This window comes from Rhinolophus sinicus, chromosome 17 (genome assembly GCF_057876585.1).
Source record: "Rhinolophus sinicus isolate RSI-liver-muscle chromosome 17, RSI-T2T, whole genome shotgun sequence".
Taxonomy (NCBI): Eukaryota; Metazoa; Chordata; class Mammalia; order Chiroptera; family Rhinolophidae; genus Rhinolophus; species Rhinolophus sinicus.
In genome coordinates, this window is record NC_142517.1 from 197,749,631 (window position 1) to 197,769,463 (window position 19,833).

The 19,833-nt window shown below is 57.7% G+C and overlaps 1 protein-coding gene across 7 annotated transcripts; it reads left to right on the forward strand.

Moving 5' to 3' along the window:
* Nucleotides 1-883: 883 nt before the first annotated feature.
* On the forward strand, nt 884-15,754 carry SLC4A3 (solute carrier family 4 member 3). Of its 7 annotated transcripts, none has more exons than XM_074313945.2 (23): nt 884-1,168; nt 1,921-2,064; nt 2,367-2,532; nt 3,135-3,418; nt 3,568-3,683; nt 4,091-4,290; nt 5,880-6,028; nt 6,187-6,367; nt 6,831-6,966; nt 7,252-7,435; nt 7,895-7,994; nt 8,455-8,639; nt 9,248-9,473; nt 9,661-9,879; nt 10,258-10,406; nt 10,597-10,791; nt 11,301-11,519; nt 11,848-11,937; nt 12,473-12,639; nt 13,104-13,357; nt 13,702-13,871; nt 14,041-14,214; nt 15,430-15,754. In XM_074313945.2, exons 2-23 carry the CDS (start codon nt 2,014-2,016, stop codon nt 15,505-15,507), a joined length of 3,693 nt encoding a protein of 1,230 aa, XP_074170046.2. In that variant the 5' UTR covers nt 884-1,168; nt 1,921-2,013; the 3' UTR covers nt 15,508-15,754. The 7 variants fall into 7 exon arrangements, with proteins under 7 accessions (XP_074170046.2, XP_074170043.2, XP_074170038.2 ...); XM_074313942.2 differs by lacking the exon at nt 884-1,168 and adding an exon at nt 1,461-1,491; XM_074313937.2 differs by lacking the exon at nt 884-1,168 and adding an exon at nt 1,494-1,759.
* The last annotated feature ends 4,079 nt before the right edge of the window (nt 15,755-19,833 follow it).

The window sequence follows — 19,833 nt, forward strand, 5'->3', positions numbered from 1 at the left end:
CCTCTCTCCCAGGTTCTGGTAGTTTCTTGGCTTGGGACAACATAACTCTAGTCTTCACATGGTGTTCTCCCTGAGTGTGTCTGCATCCAAATTCTCCTTTTCATAAGGACACCAGTCATCTTGGAAAAGGAGCCACCCTACCCCAGTATGACCTCATCTTAACATCTGTAACTGTGCTATTTCCAAATAAGGCCACATTCAGAGGTACTGGAGATTAGGACTTCAACATATGAATCTTGGGGGGACACACTTCAACCCATAACAGATGGGTTTCACGTCTGAGGTTTGGGGCACAGTTCACATGCTCTGCTTACACACAGCTGGCTCCCACACTGGTGTCTTGTTTTACCCTCTCAATACCCTGTTGAGACAAGAGCATATCCTTTAGTGAAAGAGGCCTGCAGTGGTTAAATGGCTGTGGCTCAGACAGTCACCTTCCATGTACCAGTGATGCTGTGTTGGCGGCCTACTCTCCGCTGTGACCACGGCAGGTCAACAAGCCGACCTGAATCTCGGTTGTGGGAAGGCTGAGATGGGTCTGGAGAGCGCCTAGCACATAGTTGCTGGCATAAAGCAGTGAGGATTCAACACTCACTCGTTGACCTGCCCTTCTCCCCATTGTGCGGCTCTGAATCTAGAAAATCTTCTTTTGGGTTGAGCCGAGACCCAGGTGAGGGCAGGGGTTGGAGAGGGTAATTACATGTCCAAGGTCGCAGGGTTAAACCTTTTCCCCACACCATCACGGCCAGCACCCTTCTCTCCCTCTGTAGGAGTTTTTTCCCCTCTCCTGGGCCTGGACAGTTCCACCTTGCCCTGCGCATCAGCTCCCTCCCCAGTTCTCCCTGCACATCCTCTTAAGTTTTCCTGAGGATTCTGGGAAGAGGCCTCAATGCATATTATCCAGGGCCAGGGCCCGTTATGCACATGGCCTTGCTCTAGGTGCCCAGTTTCAGCGAGACCCTGGAGAGTCAAATTGGGACCCAGTAGTTCCTTCCAAAGACCTTTGCTCTTGGAAAAGGAGATGTGACCTCAGGGAGTCGGGGCAGAGGAGAAGGAGATGTGGATGGAAACTGAGCCACAGAATCTGACAGCCGGTGGGAACTTTGGAATACTCCTATTCCAGGCCCGCTAGCTACAGGTGGAGAAGCGGAGGCCGGGGGAAGGGAAGGTAATGTACCAAGGTCAAATGTTGGGTGGTGCATGGCAGCAGAAGCCCGACATCTGGGGCTATATCGGGGAAGGTGGTGGGTGCTTCCCGGTGCTGTGAGCTCAGTTCCCAACGTTGGAGGGGCTTATCTTTGGAGGGGTCGCCTCAAGGGCTCTTGAGGGGCGGGAAGGCTAAAAACAAGTTGGGGGAGGGAATCTGGGGATTGTGGGACTGGAAGGCCGTGCCCCCGCCCCCAGCGATGCGTGGGGCACACAGAGAAGGGGCTGGCGGGCAGGTGGGGTGCTGCCGGGCCCACGCGCGGGGGCCGAACCGGCTGGGGCGGGGTGAGTCACGGCCCGCCCGCTCCCATTGTGTGGCCCGGCGGCGGCGGCGGCGGCGGCGGCGGAGCTGCGGAGCCGAGCGCGAGGAGGTGGAGTCGCGGGCTGCGGGCTCTGGCGCCCACGTTCGCCTGACCGGCCCGGCTCGCCGCCGCCGCCGCCGCGGGCGCCCCGCGGCCATCCTGCCCTGTGCGGCGACAGGCCCGGGAGCGAGGGCGGGGAGGAGATGGGGCGCGGCAGCCGGCCGGGGCCCCGCACGCTCCGGAGCCCCGAGGTACCGCAGGGCGGGGCGGGGCGCGGCGGGCCAGGGCCGGGCCCCAGGGTGTCCCGGGCGTGGCGGGGCCTTGGATGGGCGCTCTGGCAGGCGGGGGATCGGGCTCGGGGAGGGGGAGAGGGCGGCCGCGGGAGGATTCTGACCCCGCCCTCCTCCCCCAGGGCTTCCCACAAGGCCCCCGCAGCGCCCCCTTCTTCTCACCCGGGTCACGGATCCCTCAGTGAGCTAGAACCTCGCAAGCTGCCTCTCCGGCCATGGCCAACGGAGTGATCCCGCCGCCCGGGGGCGCCTCCCCCCTACCCCAGGTGACTGACGCGCAGGAGTTGGGGAGGGACCCCAAGGAGGAGAGGGATGGCCTCTGGCTGACCCTGGGACCCCCAGACCCAGGGATGGAGCTGGGCTGGGGGATATGGAAAAAGAGAGGGTATTTTGCTATTCTTCCAGGTCTGTTGCCCCCTCACCTCCCAAGCCCTGGGACCTGGGGAGAAGGGGCTGAAGAAGATGGAGGTTGCTGGTCTCCCCGCCCCCACCCAGGGCTTGGAGTTGGGGTGGGTGTGCGCGTGTTCATGGGTCAAGGTTCCTTAGGAGAGGCTGTCTGAGCCTGCAGGTCCGGGTGCCCTTGGAGGAGCCCCCTCTGAGTCCAGACATGGAGGAGGAGGATGATGACTTGGGCAAGACCTTGGCTGTGAGCAGGTTTGGGGATCTCATCAGCAAGCCCCCAGCCTGGGACCCTGAGAAGCCCAGCCGCAGCTACAGCGAGCGAGACTTTGAGTGTGGGTAGCTTGGGGACCCCTAGTGTGGCCGCCCTCACCACCATCACCTTCATTGCCACCATCACCGTGCTCTCCACTGGCTTGGTCACCCCAGTGCCATCTTGTGCTGGATGCTGTGCTGGACGCTGTGCTGGGCCACCATGCCATGTTAAGTCATCCTGCCTCACTCACCCATTGCCTGTCCACCTGCCAGGGGACCTGGGCCCCAGTCACAGGAGAGATGTAGGGAGATGGCCCTGAGGCCTCCCTCAGTGACCTTCGTCTTCCCCCAGGGTCTGTCATACCCCTGGCCCTGCTGCCTCTGCCTTCTCATCTCCCCTCCTTAGCTCTTCTGACTCTACTTTTCTTTGCTGTATCGTGCCCTCTCATTCCCCCACCCCTCTTTCATGACCACCCCTCTGCCATTACCATTCCCTCACTCTACCAGGCCTTACCAACGGCAGGACATGGGCACAGGTGTTAGGGGGGGGCGCCTGGCTCTGGAGGAAGGACTAGGGTGCCCTTGTTTGAGGCCTTGAGCTAGAATAAGGTGTGTGCCCCCAGGGTGATGTGGGATCCCTTTCTGCTGTGGGGGCCCCAACCGGCTCTCCTGCACCCCCCAGTTCACCGGCACACATCCCACCACACCCACCACCCGCTCTCGGTGCGCCTGCCTCCACCCCACAAGCTGCGGCGACTGCCCCCTGCCTCTGCCCGGCAAACCAGGAGGAAGAGGAAGAAGGAGAAAACCTCTGCTGCCCCCTCTGTGGGGACCCCTCCTATTCAGGAGGAAGGGGGAGCCGGGATGGAGGAGGAGGAAGAGGAGGAGGAAGAAGAGGAGGAGGAAGGGGAATCTGAGGCCGAGCCTGTGGGGCCCCCATCCTCAGGGTCCCCACAGAAAGCAAAGGTAGGGGTGTGTTCCTGAAGGAGGGCTGGCTTCTGGGGGAGGGGTGCAGAGAGGAGGGGAGGATGCGACAAGGGGCCTCGGTCAGGCTGAGCGGTGGGTTGGGGGCTGAGTTGGGGCAGGGGCCCAGGGCATGTCTGGTTTGTCCACAGTTCTCCATTGGAAGTGACGAGGATGACAGCCCTGGCCTCTCGGGGAGGGCTGCTTTCACCAAGCCCCTGCCCTCCAGGGGCTCTTGCTTTGACAAGAGCCCCCAGCACTCCGTCAGGTATTGACCTCTAACCCAGCCCAGAAGGGGTCCCAGGCTCCTTCCTGACCCTGGAGAGTGTGTCCAGCTCTGACCCCAGAGAAGAAGCAAGGAAGAGAGGGGCAGAGGAGGCAGAGTACACATGATTGACAAGGAGGAGAGAACCGGAGGACCAAGAGGGAAAGGAGTCCTTCAGGAGACAGGGTGTCAGAGTGAAGAGGAGGATGGGAATTGAGAGGAAGGGGGACCAGCATGATGGGGACAGGATGTTGGAGGTGAGCTTCCTTCTCTGCCCAGGAAAGCCTATGTTTAGTGCCCAGAGGGCCACTGTAGGCCCTGCCCCAAGCTGGAGGCAAAGGAGCCCCCTAACATGGCCATCTCCATTGTGGTTCCCTATCAAGTCCAAGGCTGTCATATTGCCTCCTCAGCTCTCCCAGCCCCCGGGCCCGGGCCTCCAGAGTCAATGGGGAGAAGAGCCGTCCCTGGAGCCCATCAGCCAGCTATGATCTGCGGGAGCGACTATGCCCAGGCAGTGCCCTGGGCAGCCTAGGTGGCCCAGAGCAGCAGGTGCCCACTGATGAGGCAGAGGCCCAGATGCTGGGCTCCGCAGACCTGGACGACATGAAGAGTGAGTGACACCCAGTGGCAGCCCCCGTGGCCCAGTCCCATGCACACTGAGCCTGGGAGGGCGTTGGAGGGGCTCTGTGCTCTCCCCACCCAAGGCTGAAGCCCCTCTGCGGTATCCCTGTCTGCTGGAATGTGGCCACTGATGAGGAGCTCACTTCCTCCCCAAGCCACCTCTCTGGTTGCTGGAGCTGAGATTTCCCTTTGCGACACCTCTGACCTTCCGTCCTGATTCTGTCCTCTGAGTCACCCCCGGAATAAGGCAGCCCCCCTTCCACATGATGTTTGGAGAATCATTATATCCTCCCCTCCCCCAGGACTCCTCTTCTCAGGGCCGACTCTTTACCCCTTCAAACCAGCCCCCTGAGTTTGAGCCACTCTGCCAGGCCCTGCTTCTCCCTATGTTGGGCCCCCTCCCATCGCACCACTCTTGGCCAGACCTGGCTGTGATCTCGGCACATTCTTTCCATCTTATCAGCGCCATGGTTTCTGTGCCACCTGTCATCACCCATGGGGCTCTGTGCCCAGGCCAGGGACATCGCTGACCCACCCTCCTCCCTCTTGGAACCACAGTTGTGGGCGGGGGTGGGGAGGAGGGCTTTGAGCTCAGTACGTCATGGAAAGTTGCCAGGGCCCGAGGACAGGGACAGGAACAATCCGATGGCAGCAACAGTGGTAGTGGCAGGATGGGGGGGGGGGTCAAAGGGAGGACGTGTTTACAGATCCAGGGTATTGGGTTGGAAGCAGCTGGGAGCAGGCCTGGGGACGTGGGTAGTCGGGGGCGAAGGCCCAGCCGTTTCCAGCTCTGGTTGGACACAGACCACTGCTGTCCAGGCTCCTACCTCTTCTGATAGCCGGGGCTCTGGGAGGGAGCAGGCGCTGAGGCCTTGGCTGTCGGGGGAATGCTGAGTCTGCTGGAGGAGGTCACAGGGCCCAATGGGACACTGAGCCCTGAGCCCCGGGATGCCGAGGGCCAGGGCGCTGGGAGGGCTCCCTCTCCCAGCCCTCGAGACTCGCTGGCCTCAGAGGACTTAGAGATGTTCATGCTGGACCTTGAGGACGGTGACCTGTGGGAGTCCACCCGGGGCCATCTGAGCCCCATGGCAGGGGGACCAGCTTGTGAGTAACTGGGCTGCTGGCCTTTTCCCCATCTGCTTGCTTGGAAGGGGTAGGCAGGGAGGAAGGGAGAGAGGCTCTGCCTGATTCTGCCCGGATTTGTACCTATGGGGTTAGACGTGGGTGCCAAGAGAGGGCTCAGGGAAAGTGCTGGGGGAGGAGGGGGCTGGGGCCTGGCGACTTGCTGTGGATCGTGGCACTCCAATGTGAGAGGCAGTGGCCGTGGCAGGGACTGCCTTTTCACTGTGGCTTGGCTAGTGGTGCCCTCTGTGACTTTGAGCTAGTTCTTCCTCCTCTCTGGGCCCCAGTCTCTGAAAATAGCCGCATTGAACAAGGTGGTCCTGTTGGCAAGGCCCCTGGGTGACTGTGGCACCCACCAAGTGGACTGGCTGGGCAGAGAGGGGTCTGGAGAGGCTGGTCATGACCCCGAGGCCCCAAGCGGGACCCCTGGGACTGCCAAGCCCGCCTTCTCTGCAGGTCACCGGCTGGAGGACAACCCTGGCATGCGTCGGCACCTAGTGAAGAAGCCATCTCGGACACAGGGCGGGAGGGGCAGTCCTGGCGGCACGGCTCCCATCCTGCGCAGGAAGAAGAAGAAGAAGAAGCTGGACCGGAGGCCTCATGAGGTACAGGACCCGAGGCGGTGGGCCTGCAGCTTCCCCTTGCCTCTCCTCCCCAGAGCATCCCTTTCGCTTCCTCCCCGCCTTGCCCTGCTGCCATGTTCCCGAGACAGCTGGTCCTACCTGGTTGACCCCCAGACTCTCACCCTTGGCACCCACCCCAGGTGTTCGTGGAGCTGAACGAGCTGATGCTGGACCGCAGCCAGGAGCCCCACTGGCGGGAGACGGCCCGTTGGATCAAGTTTGAAGAGGATGTGGAGGAAGAGACAGAGCGCTGGGGAAAGCCCCACGTGGCCTCCCTGTCCTTCCGCAGCCTCCTGGAACTCAGGAGGACCATCGCCCATGGTAGGGACCCACAGACGGCCCTGGGGCTGCATGCCCTCTTCCTAGACCGCAAGGCCCGTGCCAGGCTGCCTGGCTCCCGGGGACCACTTCTTGGAGTCCTGGGGCCGGCTAAGGACTGGTTGCCACTTTGGGGATGTGGAGTCCAACTGCCTGCACAGTCATAGGCTCTGAGGGGCAGGGCTGTGCTCCTGGTACCTGGCATTATACCTGGGGCATAGTAGGTATCAGTCGACATGGAGTAAAGCAACAAATGACTCCCTTCCCTGGGTGAGGAGCGGCCGTGCCCTCATTCCTCTGGCTGGGCTATGGCCACAGGAAACTGTATCTGCCTGGGTGTGTCGGGCGCTTGGCCCACCCAGTACATTTGCCTGCCCTGGGGGAGCAAGGCAGCTGGGTGGAGGGGCAGCGTTTTCCTATCTGATGGGACCATGTCCCTCCCCCCCGCCCCCGACTGTGCCCCCAGGAGCTGCACTCCTGGACCTGGAGCAGACCACTCTGCCAGGCATCGCACATCTTGTGGTGGAGACCATGATTGTGTCCGACCAGATCCGGCCAGAGGACAGGGCCAGTGTCCTGCGTACCCTGCTATTGAAGCACAGGTGCCAGGGTGGGGTGCCCGGGAGGGGGCCTCCTGATTCAGCTGCCCTTCCAGGAGCACAGACTCTCCTGCATGACTCTCCAGCTTCTGCTTCGATAACCTCAAGTGATGGCGAGCTCATTCCTGATTCATCTTTGGACAGCACCGGCTATTAGAAAGTTCTTTCTTACACCGAGGCAGTGGGATAGAGGCCCTGACCCTCCATGTCTCACTTCCTGATGACCTCAGTCCACCAAGGGCTGGCCTCTCCTCTTAACCGGCCTTGCCCCCTCTGCCCTCTCCCCAGCCATCCCAACGATGACAAAGACAGTGGCTTCTTTCCCCGAAACACGTCCAGCTCCAGCGTGAACTCAGTCCTGGGCAATCACCACCCCACCCCGAGCCATGGCCCTGATGGGGCGGTTCCTACCATGGCCGATGACCTGGGGGAGCCAGCCCCACTCTGGCCTCATGACCCGGATGCTAAGGAGGTCAGTCACCTTGTGCTTTGACCTGGGCCGGGGGGACTGAGGGGGCTTCCAGTTTCAGCGGAAACCACTGACGGCTTCATTGAGTGGGTTAGGGAGGTGGGATGCCTGGCACTATACTAGGCATGTGGGGGGACCTACAGGGGACGTGCACAAGGGACGCCTACTCTGGAGAAATAGAAGGTTTAAATGGGGTGATGTGGCTGATACAGGGGAGCCATTTAAACAACAAGATAAGGCTGAGGTGGTTGTGGGGGGCTTGGGGAAAGGGTCTAGGTTCTATGCTGGTCCCCTCCTGATGGGGGCACATCACCAACAGCCCCTACCCTGGCTGGGGTGGGAGAAAGCAGGGCCCGCATCCAGGGGTTGGAGGACAGAGTCCAGGGCTAGAGCTAGAGAAGGGAGAGGCCTGCCACGGCCTCCCGTCTGGGTCCCAGCCCTATTCCAGTTCTGCGTCCTCAGAAGCCCCTGCACATGCCTGGGGGAGATGGTCACCGGGGGAAAAGCCTGAAGCTGCTGGAGAAGATCCCCGAAGACGCTGAGGCTACTGTGGTGCTCGTGGGTAAGGAGGGCTCCTGTGCTGGGGGCAGGCGCCCCAGGGGGGTGCCTCCACTGTGGTCTGCTTGTCTTGAGCTCTGGCCTGCAGGCTGCCTCTTCCATCCTTACCCAGGCCCTCATCTGCCTTTCTTCTTCCTCACAACCAGTCTTGCCCCCAGCCCTTTGTTCCCCAGTCCTCTGCCTGCCTCCCTTCCACTTTTCTGCTGTCTTGGACAATGCTAGTCCATATCGCTCCTTTGTGAGAATTAGAAAAAGCACTCCTTCCTTAAGACCCTGAATTTCCATCTGTTGGTCAGTTGTGACAAATATACAAACATATAAAGGAATCAGTCTCCTTTAGACTGGGGTTTCTTTATGCAGTGCACTACCTGCTCCACTGTACATGGTGGCCTGAGAAGTCCCCTCCAGGGCCTGCCTTGACCTCTCCCCTTTGCCCAGCGCCCTGTACCTCGCTTTCTCCCCAGGCTGTGTGCCTTTCCTAGAGCAGCCAGCAGCAGCTTTTGTGCGACTGAGTGAGGCTGTACTGCTGGAGTCTGTGCTTGAGGTCCCGGTGCCGGTTCGCTTCCTCTTCGTGATGCTGGGTCCCCGCCACACCAGCACTGACTATCATGAGCTTGGGCGCTCCATTGCCACCCTCATGTCTGACAAGGTTGGTCCTGCAGCCCATGGGCTGGGCACTCTAGGTCTGTTCCCCTGAGCCCTCCCTCCTTGTTCCCTGTCCCTCTCACTGCCCCCAGGGTGCCCCCAGGCCCTGCTGGGTGGAGGCAGTGCTTTGGAGTGGCGGAGAGGGCTGTTGGCTGAGGGGAGAAAAGAGAGCCCTTCACAGCTGGGACTGGGACGGGGAGGTGGATGCAGGGGGAGAAGCAGCCCAGACCCCCACGTTTTGGATATGACATGAGATTTGAATGGGAGGGCTGGATGTGTTGGTCTTTGCTATGGCTTCTCCTGGGCTTTCTAGCCAGGGGTGATGGTCGAAATCCTTACCAACCTACAGCGCATGGGCGCTCTGGTATGCCAGGCATTACCCCTTTAGTTTCTGCATTGTGGAAAAGGCTAGAGGCTCCCAGGGGAACAGAGGGCACTCAGAGGGGGCAGTGTGCAGGACTGTGGCTGCTGGCTGGCCAGCAGGGCTGTGAGTCATAATTTTGACAACTGGCCTGGACCTGGGTATGTAGCTGAACGTCCCAACACCCCCTTCCTGAAGCCCCCTTCCAGGGGTTCCCTGGACCCCCTCAGCCCCTGCCTTCCTGCCCCCAGCTGTTTCATGAGGCTGCCTACCAAGCAGACGACCGGCAGGACCTCCTGAGTGCCATCAGCGAGTTCCTGGACGGCAGCATTGTGATCCCCCCATCGGAGGTGGAGGGCCGGGACCTGCTACGCTCCGTGGCTGCTTTCCAGCGAGAGCTGCTGAGGAAGCGACGGGAACGCGAACAGACCAAAGTTGACATGACCACCCGGGGAGGCTATGTGGCCCCTGGGAAAGGTCAGACTCTTTGGACTCCAGACCCCCCTCACACTCCCCCACAGCTCCTAAGACTGTGACCCCAGCCCTGTCCTGACTCCCAGAGGCCTGTGTGTGGCTTCCAATTCCCTCTGCCCAGGCTGGGAAGGATTGAGCACGTCCAAGCAGAACGGGTGGTCTGGGCTCCAGCAGCCCCTTGTTTCCCCAGAGCTGTCAGTGGAGTTGGGGGGCTCCGAGGCAACCCCTGAAGATGACCCCCTGCTGCGGACTGGCTCAGTGTTTGGGGGGCTTATCCGGGATGTGAAGCGCCGGTACCCGCACTACCCAAGTGACCTGCGCGACGCCCTGCACACCCAGTGTGTGGCAGCCGTGCTCTTCATCTACTTTGCTGCCCTCAGCCCGGCCATCACCTTTGGGGGGCTGCTAGGTGAGAGGGCAGGGAGGAGAGCTGAGGGGGCTCAGCGGCACCTGCATGGTTTCTGGGTCGGAATGTTCCAGTGCTCAGCTTCGGGCCTGATGGGTGACGGTATAACCATCTTGAGCTGCTGGGTCGTGGAATTCTAGTGATCATTTTTGGGGTCACTTTTCGGGATCACTTATAAAGTGAGAAGGGGTGGGGGATCCTGTGATCACCTTGAGGGGCTGGTGATGAGGGGGCAGAAGGGATAGCACTAATGGGGGGCCCTATCGCTCTGGGCAGCTGCTCCATTCTTTTGGGGTCCTTAGGTTAGGGAAAGCTAGATAAGGAAGAGGGGCCAGGTGCGCGCCAGGCCAGGGCCATCCCACTGACCCTTGCGCGCCCTAGGTGAGAAGACGGAGGGGTTGATGGGTGTGTCCGAGCTGATCGTGTCCACGGCTGTGCTTGGAGTCCTCTTCTCTCTGCTGGGGGCCCAGCCACTGCTTGTGGTTGGCTTCTCAGGGCCTCTGCTGGTCTTCGAAGAAGCCTTCTTCAAGGTGACAGCCCGGCCCTTCCCCTCCCCAGGCATCACCTGCCCCCCACTCCCCAGTCCCTCAGCCAGGTGACAGGTCCCTGCTTTCTCTCCCTCCTTTCCCCTTGGAGTTCCCCCCCACCCAGCCCATCCTGTGGGGCCCTGATGTCCAGGGCAGACCCATGCGGTAACCACCCCTCCCTCCTGGCCACCAGTTCTGCCAAGCCCAGGACCTGGAATACCTCACCGGCCGGGTGTGGGTTGGCCTCTGGCTGGTGGTCTTCGTCCTTGCCCTGGTGGCCGCTGAGGGCAGCTTCCTGGTCCGCTACATCTCGCCTTTCACCCAGGAGATCTTTGCCTTCCTGATCTCTTTCATTTTCATCTATGAGACCTTCCATAAGCTGTACAAGGTGGAGGTCCAGAGAGGTCTGGGGGTGGGGGGTGGGGTGCAGATGGGGGCTGGGCAGTGCCCAGGGAGGGCATGGGAGGGAGCGGCATGGAGGATTGGGTCAGAGGGGACAAAGAGGGCCTCTGTTGGGTGTGGGCGTGGGGGATTGGGGACACCCTGTATTAGGTCTGAGCTGAAGGGGAGCGAACCAAACCCGTAGAGTATCGGTCAGAACTGCAGGACTCACCTGCACAGGTATGTGAAAGAGTGGGCATTGTTAGCACTATGGGGCTGGGTGTCCTTGGGTCATCTTTTGTAGAGTGTGTGTGTGTGTGTGTGTGTTGAGAGAGAGAGCGAGAGCGAGAGCGAGAGAGAGAGCGAGAGAGAGAGAGAGAGAGAGGATGTCCAGTGTTACTACTGCCCGGTCAGGTATGTGAGGGGGTAGGTCTTTCCCTTGCAGGTGTACTGATGGTGATGGAATCAGGGTCACCTGGCCAGGTGAGTGCTAGGGCAACCTTATAACCCACACAGGTGTTCATGGAGCACCCACTGCTGCCATTCTACCCCCCTGAGGGGGCACTGGAGGCTGGGCTGGACCTGAATGGGAGCGCCTTGTCCCCCACTGAGGGGCCGCCAGGCCCGAGGAACCAGCCCAACACGGCTCTGCTGTCCCTCATCCTCATGCTCGGGACCTTTCTCATTGCCTTCTTCCTACGCAAGTTCAGGAACAGCCGCTTCCTGGGAGGCAAGGTGCGTGGCTGCTGGGAGCAGGGCCTGTAGAGTCCCTGTGAGACACTCATTCCTGCTGTCACTGCCAGGCTGCACTCCAGAGAAGGGGTGCTCCCTTCTTCTAGTCAACCCATGGACCTAAACCACGTCTGTGTAGTCTCACCCCATCAGAAGCCTCAGAGAAGTCTAATCAGGAGAGGAGTGCCTGTCTGGGCTGGGCTGGCACCATGGGGTTTAAAGGGACAGGTTGGGGAATTTCTGGCACCAGCTCAGACCCCAGAGTGGTCAGGGGTAAGAAGCCCCATGTTAGTCTCCTGACCCTTACCTCCACCTCTGCTCCCTTCTCAAGGCTCGCCGCATCATCGGCGATTTCGGCATCCCCATCTCCATTCTGGTGATGGTCCTGGTGGATTACTCCATCACAGATACCTACACACAGGTGAGTGAACTCCGACTCTTTCTGGCAGCTGGTTCTCACCCCAGGGCTTCGAGAGGCGAGCTATGCCATATCTCCATTGCCCTAGCAGCTAAGATCAGGGCTGGAACCCAGCTTTCCTAGTGGAGTGGCAGTGACCTGCTGGGGCCACACAGGTGGGTGGGCAGGGCCTTGCAGAAGCTGCCACATAGTCCAGCTGAGGAGGCCACCAGGGGGCTGAGGCCATGTGTGACCCTTAGTCAAGAATCTTAGAGGAGCAGGTATGGGGCTGGGGGCAGAATGATAGGTGTCCCCACAGCAGGTCTTCTGGCAGCTCTGGGGATCGGGGAGAAGGTATGCCATGTCTGTTTTATACTGGACCCTTGTGGGGACAGCGATTTTGGAGGATGCAAAACTAATTTCCCCCAAGCCTGTTCACACCCAAATTCCCTGGAGTCCTGGTCCTGGGGACATACAGCTTGGTGGGAGCAGCTGCTGCATGGGTTCCTAGCATGGGGTGGCAGTGTCCCTGAACCCTGTCTTCCTTGTGGCCATGCAGAAGCTGACCGTGCCCACGGGGCTCTCGGTGACCTCCCCCCATAAGCGTACATGGTTCATCCCGCCCTTGGGCAGTGCCCGTCCTTTCCCGCCCTGGATGATGGTGGCAGCCTCTGTCCCCGCCCTCCTGGTCCTCATCCTGATCTTCATGGAGACACAAATCACTGCGTGAGAGGGCTGAGGGGGACCCTGGGCAGAGGAGTGGGGAGTGGCGGGATTGGCAGCAAGGGTGGGTACATGCCCCTGGGACACAGTTTCCCTTTGGTGCTTTAACATGATCTCTGTTGCCACCACCATTTGCAGCGTGGCACTTGATAGTTCTCAGAACAGCGGCAGTATGTCCTTTCACCCAGTGATGCTCACATGTATCTCATTTTGGTTAAAACACAGTAAAGTGGTGAGATCTGGCGTCTGGCTCTTGTGGTGTTTTAAACATCCGCAGTATAGGAATTTGGCTCAAATTTGCTTAAATGTGAGAACTTCAATTTAGGAACTTGAAAGAGGAAGCTGGCAGGTCCTGGGGAGAGCTCTTTGGAGAGCTCTGCACGTGCTTCCCCTACTAGCAGGTCCCTGCTGTGTGTGCCTGGCCTGCCCGCCCAGCTACTCAGCCCCCTTCCGTCCTCTCCCTGCAGGCTCATTGTCAGCCAGAAGGCGCGGAGGCTGCTCAAAGGCTCCGGCTTCCACCTGGACCTGCTGCTGATTGGCTCCCTGGGCGGGCTCTGCGGGCTGTTTGGGTTGCCCTGGCTCACAGCTGCCACTGTCCGCTCAGTCACCCACGTCAACGCCCTGACTGTTATGCGCACTGCCATTGCGCCTGGCGACAAGCCCCAGATCCAGGAGGTGCGGGAGCAGCGCGTCACCGGCGTGCTCATTGCCAGCCTCGTGGGTGAGAACGTCCACCTTCCAAGGCCCTGGCCATCACCCCACAGACTTGCCTTCTTGGACCCCAAGGCTTTAAATCAAGTCTCTATTCCAGGCTTGGCCCAGTTTTCTTCTGAATCTCCAAATTCAGCCTGTCTGGCCCCTGCCCTGCCCCCCAAACCTGCTTCTTGACCTTCCATGAACCCTTTTCTGGTTCTCTGTCCTGCTCCATCTTCTCCATCTCCACTCTTCTCGTGGTGATGAGGCCCAGTTCCTCTGTTGGATGGTCCAGGTCCCCTTCCCCTCCAGGCCTGCCCATCCTTACAGGGCTGTTCGAGGGGTCAGGTAGGTCTGTGTCACCTCCTCCAGGCCTGTCCATTGTCATGGGGTCTGTGCTGCGCCGGATCCCATTGGCTGTGCTCTTTGGGATTTTCCTGTACATGGGGGTCACGTCGCTGTCCGGTATCCAGCTGTCCCAGCGTCTGTTGCTCATCTTCATGCCAGCAAAACACCATCCTGAGCAGCCCTACGTGACCAAGGTAGGTCCAGGAAGCATGGAGATGGGGAGATGGGGTGAAGGGGACGGGGTCTGAGGGGTTCCTGGGCCAGAGATGGATAGGATGGCTATGAAGATAAGTTGGGACCTGGAGAGCTGAGTCTCCAGAGATACGGGTAGGAGTGTGGTGAGACCCGATGCCCGTTCCCCAGGTGAAGACGTGGCGGATGCACCTGTTCACTTGCATCCAGCTGGGCTGCATCGCACTGCTCTGGGTGGTCAAGTCCACGGCGGCCTCGCTCGCCTTTCCCTTCCTGCTGCTGCTCACAGTGCCTCTGAGGCGTTGCCTTCTGCCCCGGCTCTTCCAGGACAGGGAGCTGCAGGCGGTAAGGGATAGTGCTTGGGGCCATATCAAGGTGGACGGGCTTGGAGTCAGGGAGACCTGGGTTCCAATCTCTGCTGCACCACCTGTGTAGTTATGTGACAAGTCGCCTAACTTTCTGAAATCTTTTTTTCATCTGTATGATGGGGCTAATAACAGAGTCCATTTTACGGGATTGTTGTGAGGATTAAACAGTAATCCAGGTAAAGCACTGAGTAGATGGTGGCTGCTGTACACAGCTGGTCAGGTTGTGTATTGAACGAAAGCACTTAGCTGAGGGATGAGTGGGGGTGGGGTGGTGCTGAAATTCATCCTGAGCCCTATTTTTGTCATCTAGAGGAAGGGATATCTTTTTGCAAATCGTTCACCCAAACATGATCTACAGACATGACACAGGAACTAGGAGTGGCCCCCGGAAAGTATTGTGGCTGCTCGCTCATGGGTAGAAATACAGAAGGAAGCTTTATTAAAGTAAGAGGAGGGTCGGCTGGGCAGAGTCTGCTGGAGACTGCTGCCCGAGTCTTTGTTTCATCTGAAGTTTTATATTTTCTAACCAGGATGTAAATTGCTTCGGCCTGTAATGAAATCTGTTACGTTCGGCTTTGTCCGTTATGGTGGGGGAAGATGTGGTGGTTAAACTGTCTGCAACCTTTGCATTTGTCATGTAGATTTAAATTGGAACCAGGAGTGGATCCCATACAGGTGTAAAAAAACCTCTCCCAAGTCTCAGGGCCTGGCATGCAAGGCCAAAGTAAATAGAAACATTAAAACTGGTATGCATAGTAAATGTATAGTAAACAGACTCATTAGGTGTGATGGTGGTGGTGGGGTAAAAGGCAAAGAAAAGAAAGGAAAGTTTTCAAAAAGTCACCAGCTAAATTACACTTGTTAAATCAAGTTATATCAGAGGTCCAAATCTCGAAATAGAAAATTTAGTGCCACCATCACAGCCCTCTTCCCGTTTTATCAGAAAGTATTTCATAGTGGTAGCTGCAATCATCATTATTATTACTGGGAGGTCTCACTGGGGGTGGAGTGATGGAGTGACCAGAAGGTTTTGGCCTGAGGGAAGTGCTTAATCTGGGGTCCTGGTCCCTGCAGACAGTGAGGCCGGGAAGGGTCCAGGAGCAGTGAGGGCTGCTGGCCAGGGGAGGAGCTGGAGAACCGGAGGGTGCGAGTCCGCTTCCCTGCCTCTCCCGACCTTCTGCTCCTTCTGCAGCTGGACTCGGAAGATGCTGAACCAAACTTCGATGAGGATGGCCAGGATGAGTACAATGAGCTCCACATGCCTGTGTGATCCTCCAACGTGGTGCCCCTCAGAGACCCTGACACCTTAGTGACCGACACCTGGGCCCCTGTCAGAGCCCAGCTCCAGGGCCAGCGGGCTCCTCATGACCCAGAGACATGCCTGGAACCACTACTGATGCCACGGCCCGAGGGGCCCCCTGACTCTGCCTGGGGCTCTGACCTTGTCTCACCCAGGCCCTTTCACATACCAGACTGGCACAGGCGTTGAACTCATTATAACCACACTCCTTGTCTTGTGTCTGCCTCACTTTCTTGGTTCCATGTCTTGGTGTCTCAGGTCATACTTATCCATCTAGAATTGGAAGAACTGGAAGAATTAATTCTGTTTTCAGGGCCATCAAAACAGGAGAGGTTTGAGGCAAGGACAGAATTCTCTGGGGAAAGGGGTAGAATCAAGACCACAGAAGGTCAGAGCTGGGCCTTATCATCACCCCTTTGAGCCCCCTCAAGTGCAGCTGAGGAGCAGGGGAGGCTCAAGGTTGGGCTCAAGGTCACATGCCTTTAATCCTGCCCCAGTTTAGAAGGGAGAGGGTGGGGGAGGAGAGAAGAAGGGGGTTGCTCTGCTTCAGCACTAGGGAAATCAGAGCTTGCCCAATGGCTGTGGAGCTACAGAGCAGAATAGCACCTTTATGCTCTTTTCCTGATCTGTGGCATTCCAAGGAGCAGGGACAGTAGCCCAATCCCCTAGACGCCAGGGTGGTGCTGGATTTGGGGTCCCTGGACCATTTTAGTCTCCCGGCTTAAAGAGAGGCAGTCCTGGGATTCCTGAGGCCACTCCTTGTGCAACAGTCTGTTATGCCAGAAATAACCTGGAGGCCTTAAGGGTGCAAACTGGGAGCCCTTTGCGTCACAGTTGCTAGGCAACCGCCAGCGTGGTGGAGCTGCTCGTGTCTGCGTTGCCTTCTGGTGGACACTGCGGTCTCTGCCCCAACTGGGCAGGGGTAACACTGCCACCTGGTGGACCCGCTGTGCTTAAAGATCCCATTCAAGCACATTCAGTTCCTGGTTGGGACAGACACTAGGAGGGCGGGAGAGGTTCGTGGAGTTCCACAGCCCTGGTCAGCTGTGAGCATCCAGAGCGGGGATCCGTCGGCCCCACGTGAGCCATATCCTCTGCAGTCGGCCCTACTTCCTTATCCTTTTCCCAGTTTCCTCCCAGGTATTCAGGCCAACAGCTAGAGCCCTGTAGCTGGTCAGGAGAGAAGGGGCCGACTGCTGTGAAGCTGTTTTTGGTCGTGTTTATAGAGATGCGCCCTTCCACCTGTCCCAGATTATCGTCACCCGGGTTTAAGCATTTCATTCCAGTCGCCCTGACTCCCTCGGTCTCTGGCATCACGATGGTCTCTAACAGTATCTGGCCTCTGACAGAGTCCCTTGGCCTAAGTGAGGACAAAATCCCTTTTCCCTGAGATTGCCAAGGCCAGGGGGAATTTCAGAGGAACTTTGCCAAGGAGTAAAGCAAAGGCCAAAGGTCAAATGCAAAAACCAACAGCACAGATGTGTGCAGAGCAGATTCCAAATGCAGAGATGGCAGGGGCCACACAGACAGGCTTGGTTGAGAAGCTTGCATGCAGAACTTCGTTCCTTTCTCGAACCCTCTGTTAAGTTGCCTCATTCCCCCTGGGCCTCAGTGTGGGCACGCTCCCCTGTTTGAAAGGAACCACATGTTCCTGAACCCCTGAGAGGAAGAGGCGACCTGAACCAGAGTGGCTCTGCTCATCATTGGACATGCCTTGTGTCAGTCATCTCTGCTTGGCAGGTAGTTGAGAACTGTGGGTATTCCTCAACTGGAAAATGAGAAATAAGAAGGTGGGGGTTTTGAAACAGGAAATGAGACCTGGTCCTGGCTGGTTTGTCAGGGCTGCCTCTAGTATAATTAGGCCCTGAAGCCTCAGAACAATAGGTGAAAAAATTTCAGTGAAAGGTAGAACCAGACATGACCTCTGGCTAGTGAACATGTCACTCAATGTGAAGGCCCTTAGGCCACAAATAAGACCTAAGAGCCTGGAGCCTTTGAAGACCACCACCATTCCCACCCTCCTTTACCCTCCGCCCCATCCCCCCCAACCCCAAGGGAAGGTAGCTGCAGTTTAGTTAAGTACTGGAGGCCAGAGTTGGCCAAAACATGCTGGGCTGGGCCTGGTTAGGGGAGAGTCTCACCCAGGGTGGGGGCTGGGGGCCTGTGGAGGCTCTGAGAGGACCGAAAGGGCTGCAGCAACCCAAAACCTTGCTAGGGATGGGTACTTTGAGGGATGGGAGAGGAAAGGAGTATCAGCAGGAACCAGGTTGGGCATGGAAGGGAGAAAGACAAGGGATGATGGGACAGTGGCAAACCCATAGATAGGCAACTGGCCTGGCATTGGGTCTGGGCAATCACAGATCATTTCATTTGGAGATACTTGGAGTTTGTCCCAAAGTCATTTGTAGCCCCTGTGTTTCCTCTGACTTCACTGATGCTCCAACCTTATCCTTCTGGGGGGCTGAGCAGCTTGATGGATGTCTTCTTCCAGCTGTAGAGAGGAATGAGTGGAGGGGAACCTCATCTGGCCCTGGTGGCACAAATCTGGCGGACCATGGGAAGGTTAGAGGCCATGGTATTTTTGAGTGACAGTCCCCACGGCCATCTGCTTTAGACTGGAAGCAACTTGACAAATGTGCAAGGTGGCACAGCATTCTTCCAATAAGGAGGCTAGCAGGTCCATTGCCATCTTACCCCTCCCGTTACGCTTTTCTGAGTGGGGTTATGGCCACATCTTGGCCAGCTGCCCAGAGCTTTCATTATCCTTGGACAAGTTCAAGCCCACTTCAGGCCCAGAGAAGTGCTAACTCATTCTTCTACTTTGAGCAAAGAGGGCGGCTGGCATTTCCTTGTTCCACGCTGAGGATTTAGCTCACTTGAGACGTCCGATGCCCTCGTGAATGCGTCTGGCTGTCAGAGCTCACAGACCATCTGCCTGGATTCCCCGGGGCCCCTCCTTCAGGGCACAGAACCTGGCAATAATGTGTTCTGTTTGGCAGCCTGTGTGACAGCTCTTCTTGTATTATATCAGGTGACTCAAATAATGATCATGCCTGTTGACACTTCCAGCTCACCAAGGGAATTCTGAGCAGCAATTAAAGGGCAAAACAACTCAAGGGCACACGTGCCAAATGCTGCCCGTACAGCTGGTGTGTAAGCTATGGCTGAAAACCATAGTAAAACAGGTTCTGGACAAGCACCGAACAGTGGATTGATCCAATGTGGCAAATAGGAAGCCCAAAGTGAGGGATTTGGTTTCCAGATATCGAATTGTCTGAGAGAGAACCTGATTGCTTCTCACCACTTGTCCAAAGTGCAAACTCCAATATTTGTAGGGTTTATGTTCCAGAATGAAGATTTAATATTTGAGAACTCTGCTGGTTTTTTTTTTTTTTTTTTTTACTTTAGTTGGAAATATTTCTTTTTATTAAACAACTCTTTATCAAGTGCTGACTAAGTAGATCTGGGGACCTGGAGCAGAAGCAAGGGGCTCCCAGGATAGGGCTGCCAGGTCTGTGCGAGGTGAGGGACAGAGAGGAGGTGGGGCACAGCTGGAGATGGAACGGGTTGGGAGCTGCTGGGCTGATGTGGCAGAGAGAAGGGGCCACTGAGGAGCGTGCAAGACGAGACTTTGATTTGAGGCTCTCTCAGCATGCCAGCCATGGCACCTCTCCCACTGCACTCCTGTGGCTTGTACTTGTTTGTCTCCTAGGAACAAAAAACACCCGTGCTTGGTCATAGGGGTGCATGGAGGGCATAGGAGTGAGCAGGTGGCAGAGAAAGAAGGGCCATGAGGTCAAGATGCTGCCACATTTAGGATCCAGTGAAAGCCAAGGGTGAAACCAGGAGAACTTTTAAAGAATTCTGGAAATGTTTTGATGTTCATGTTTGGTAGTTTCAATTACAGCCATCACTTTTTCTGTGTTTGTTCAAAATAATATCCTCAAAACCCAAAGACCACTGTGGGTTTCCTTCCGAGCCAGCTGGAGGGAGAGATGGTGGCGATTCTGCATTCTAGGCTGATGAGTAGACAGTGGTAGGTGGGAAAGAGAAAGTGCCATCAGAGGCCCCAGGAGCCATAGGAGACAAGATGAGGGTGGATGGGGAGCCTGAGAGATGGTGCTGGGACTCGAGCCAGCCGGAGGGCCCGTGTTCCATCTTAGCTGTCTGTTCCTGTTTCTCCAGTGGTTCTTCAAAATGCTAATGATGGAGGGCCAGAGCAGCTTTTTCATTCTGGCTTTTGGAGGGCCCATCGTGTACAGGGCTTTTTTGTAAGAATTTTCCCCAAAGATGGGA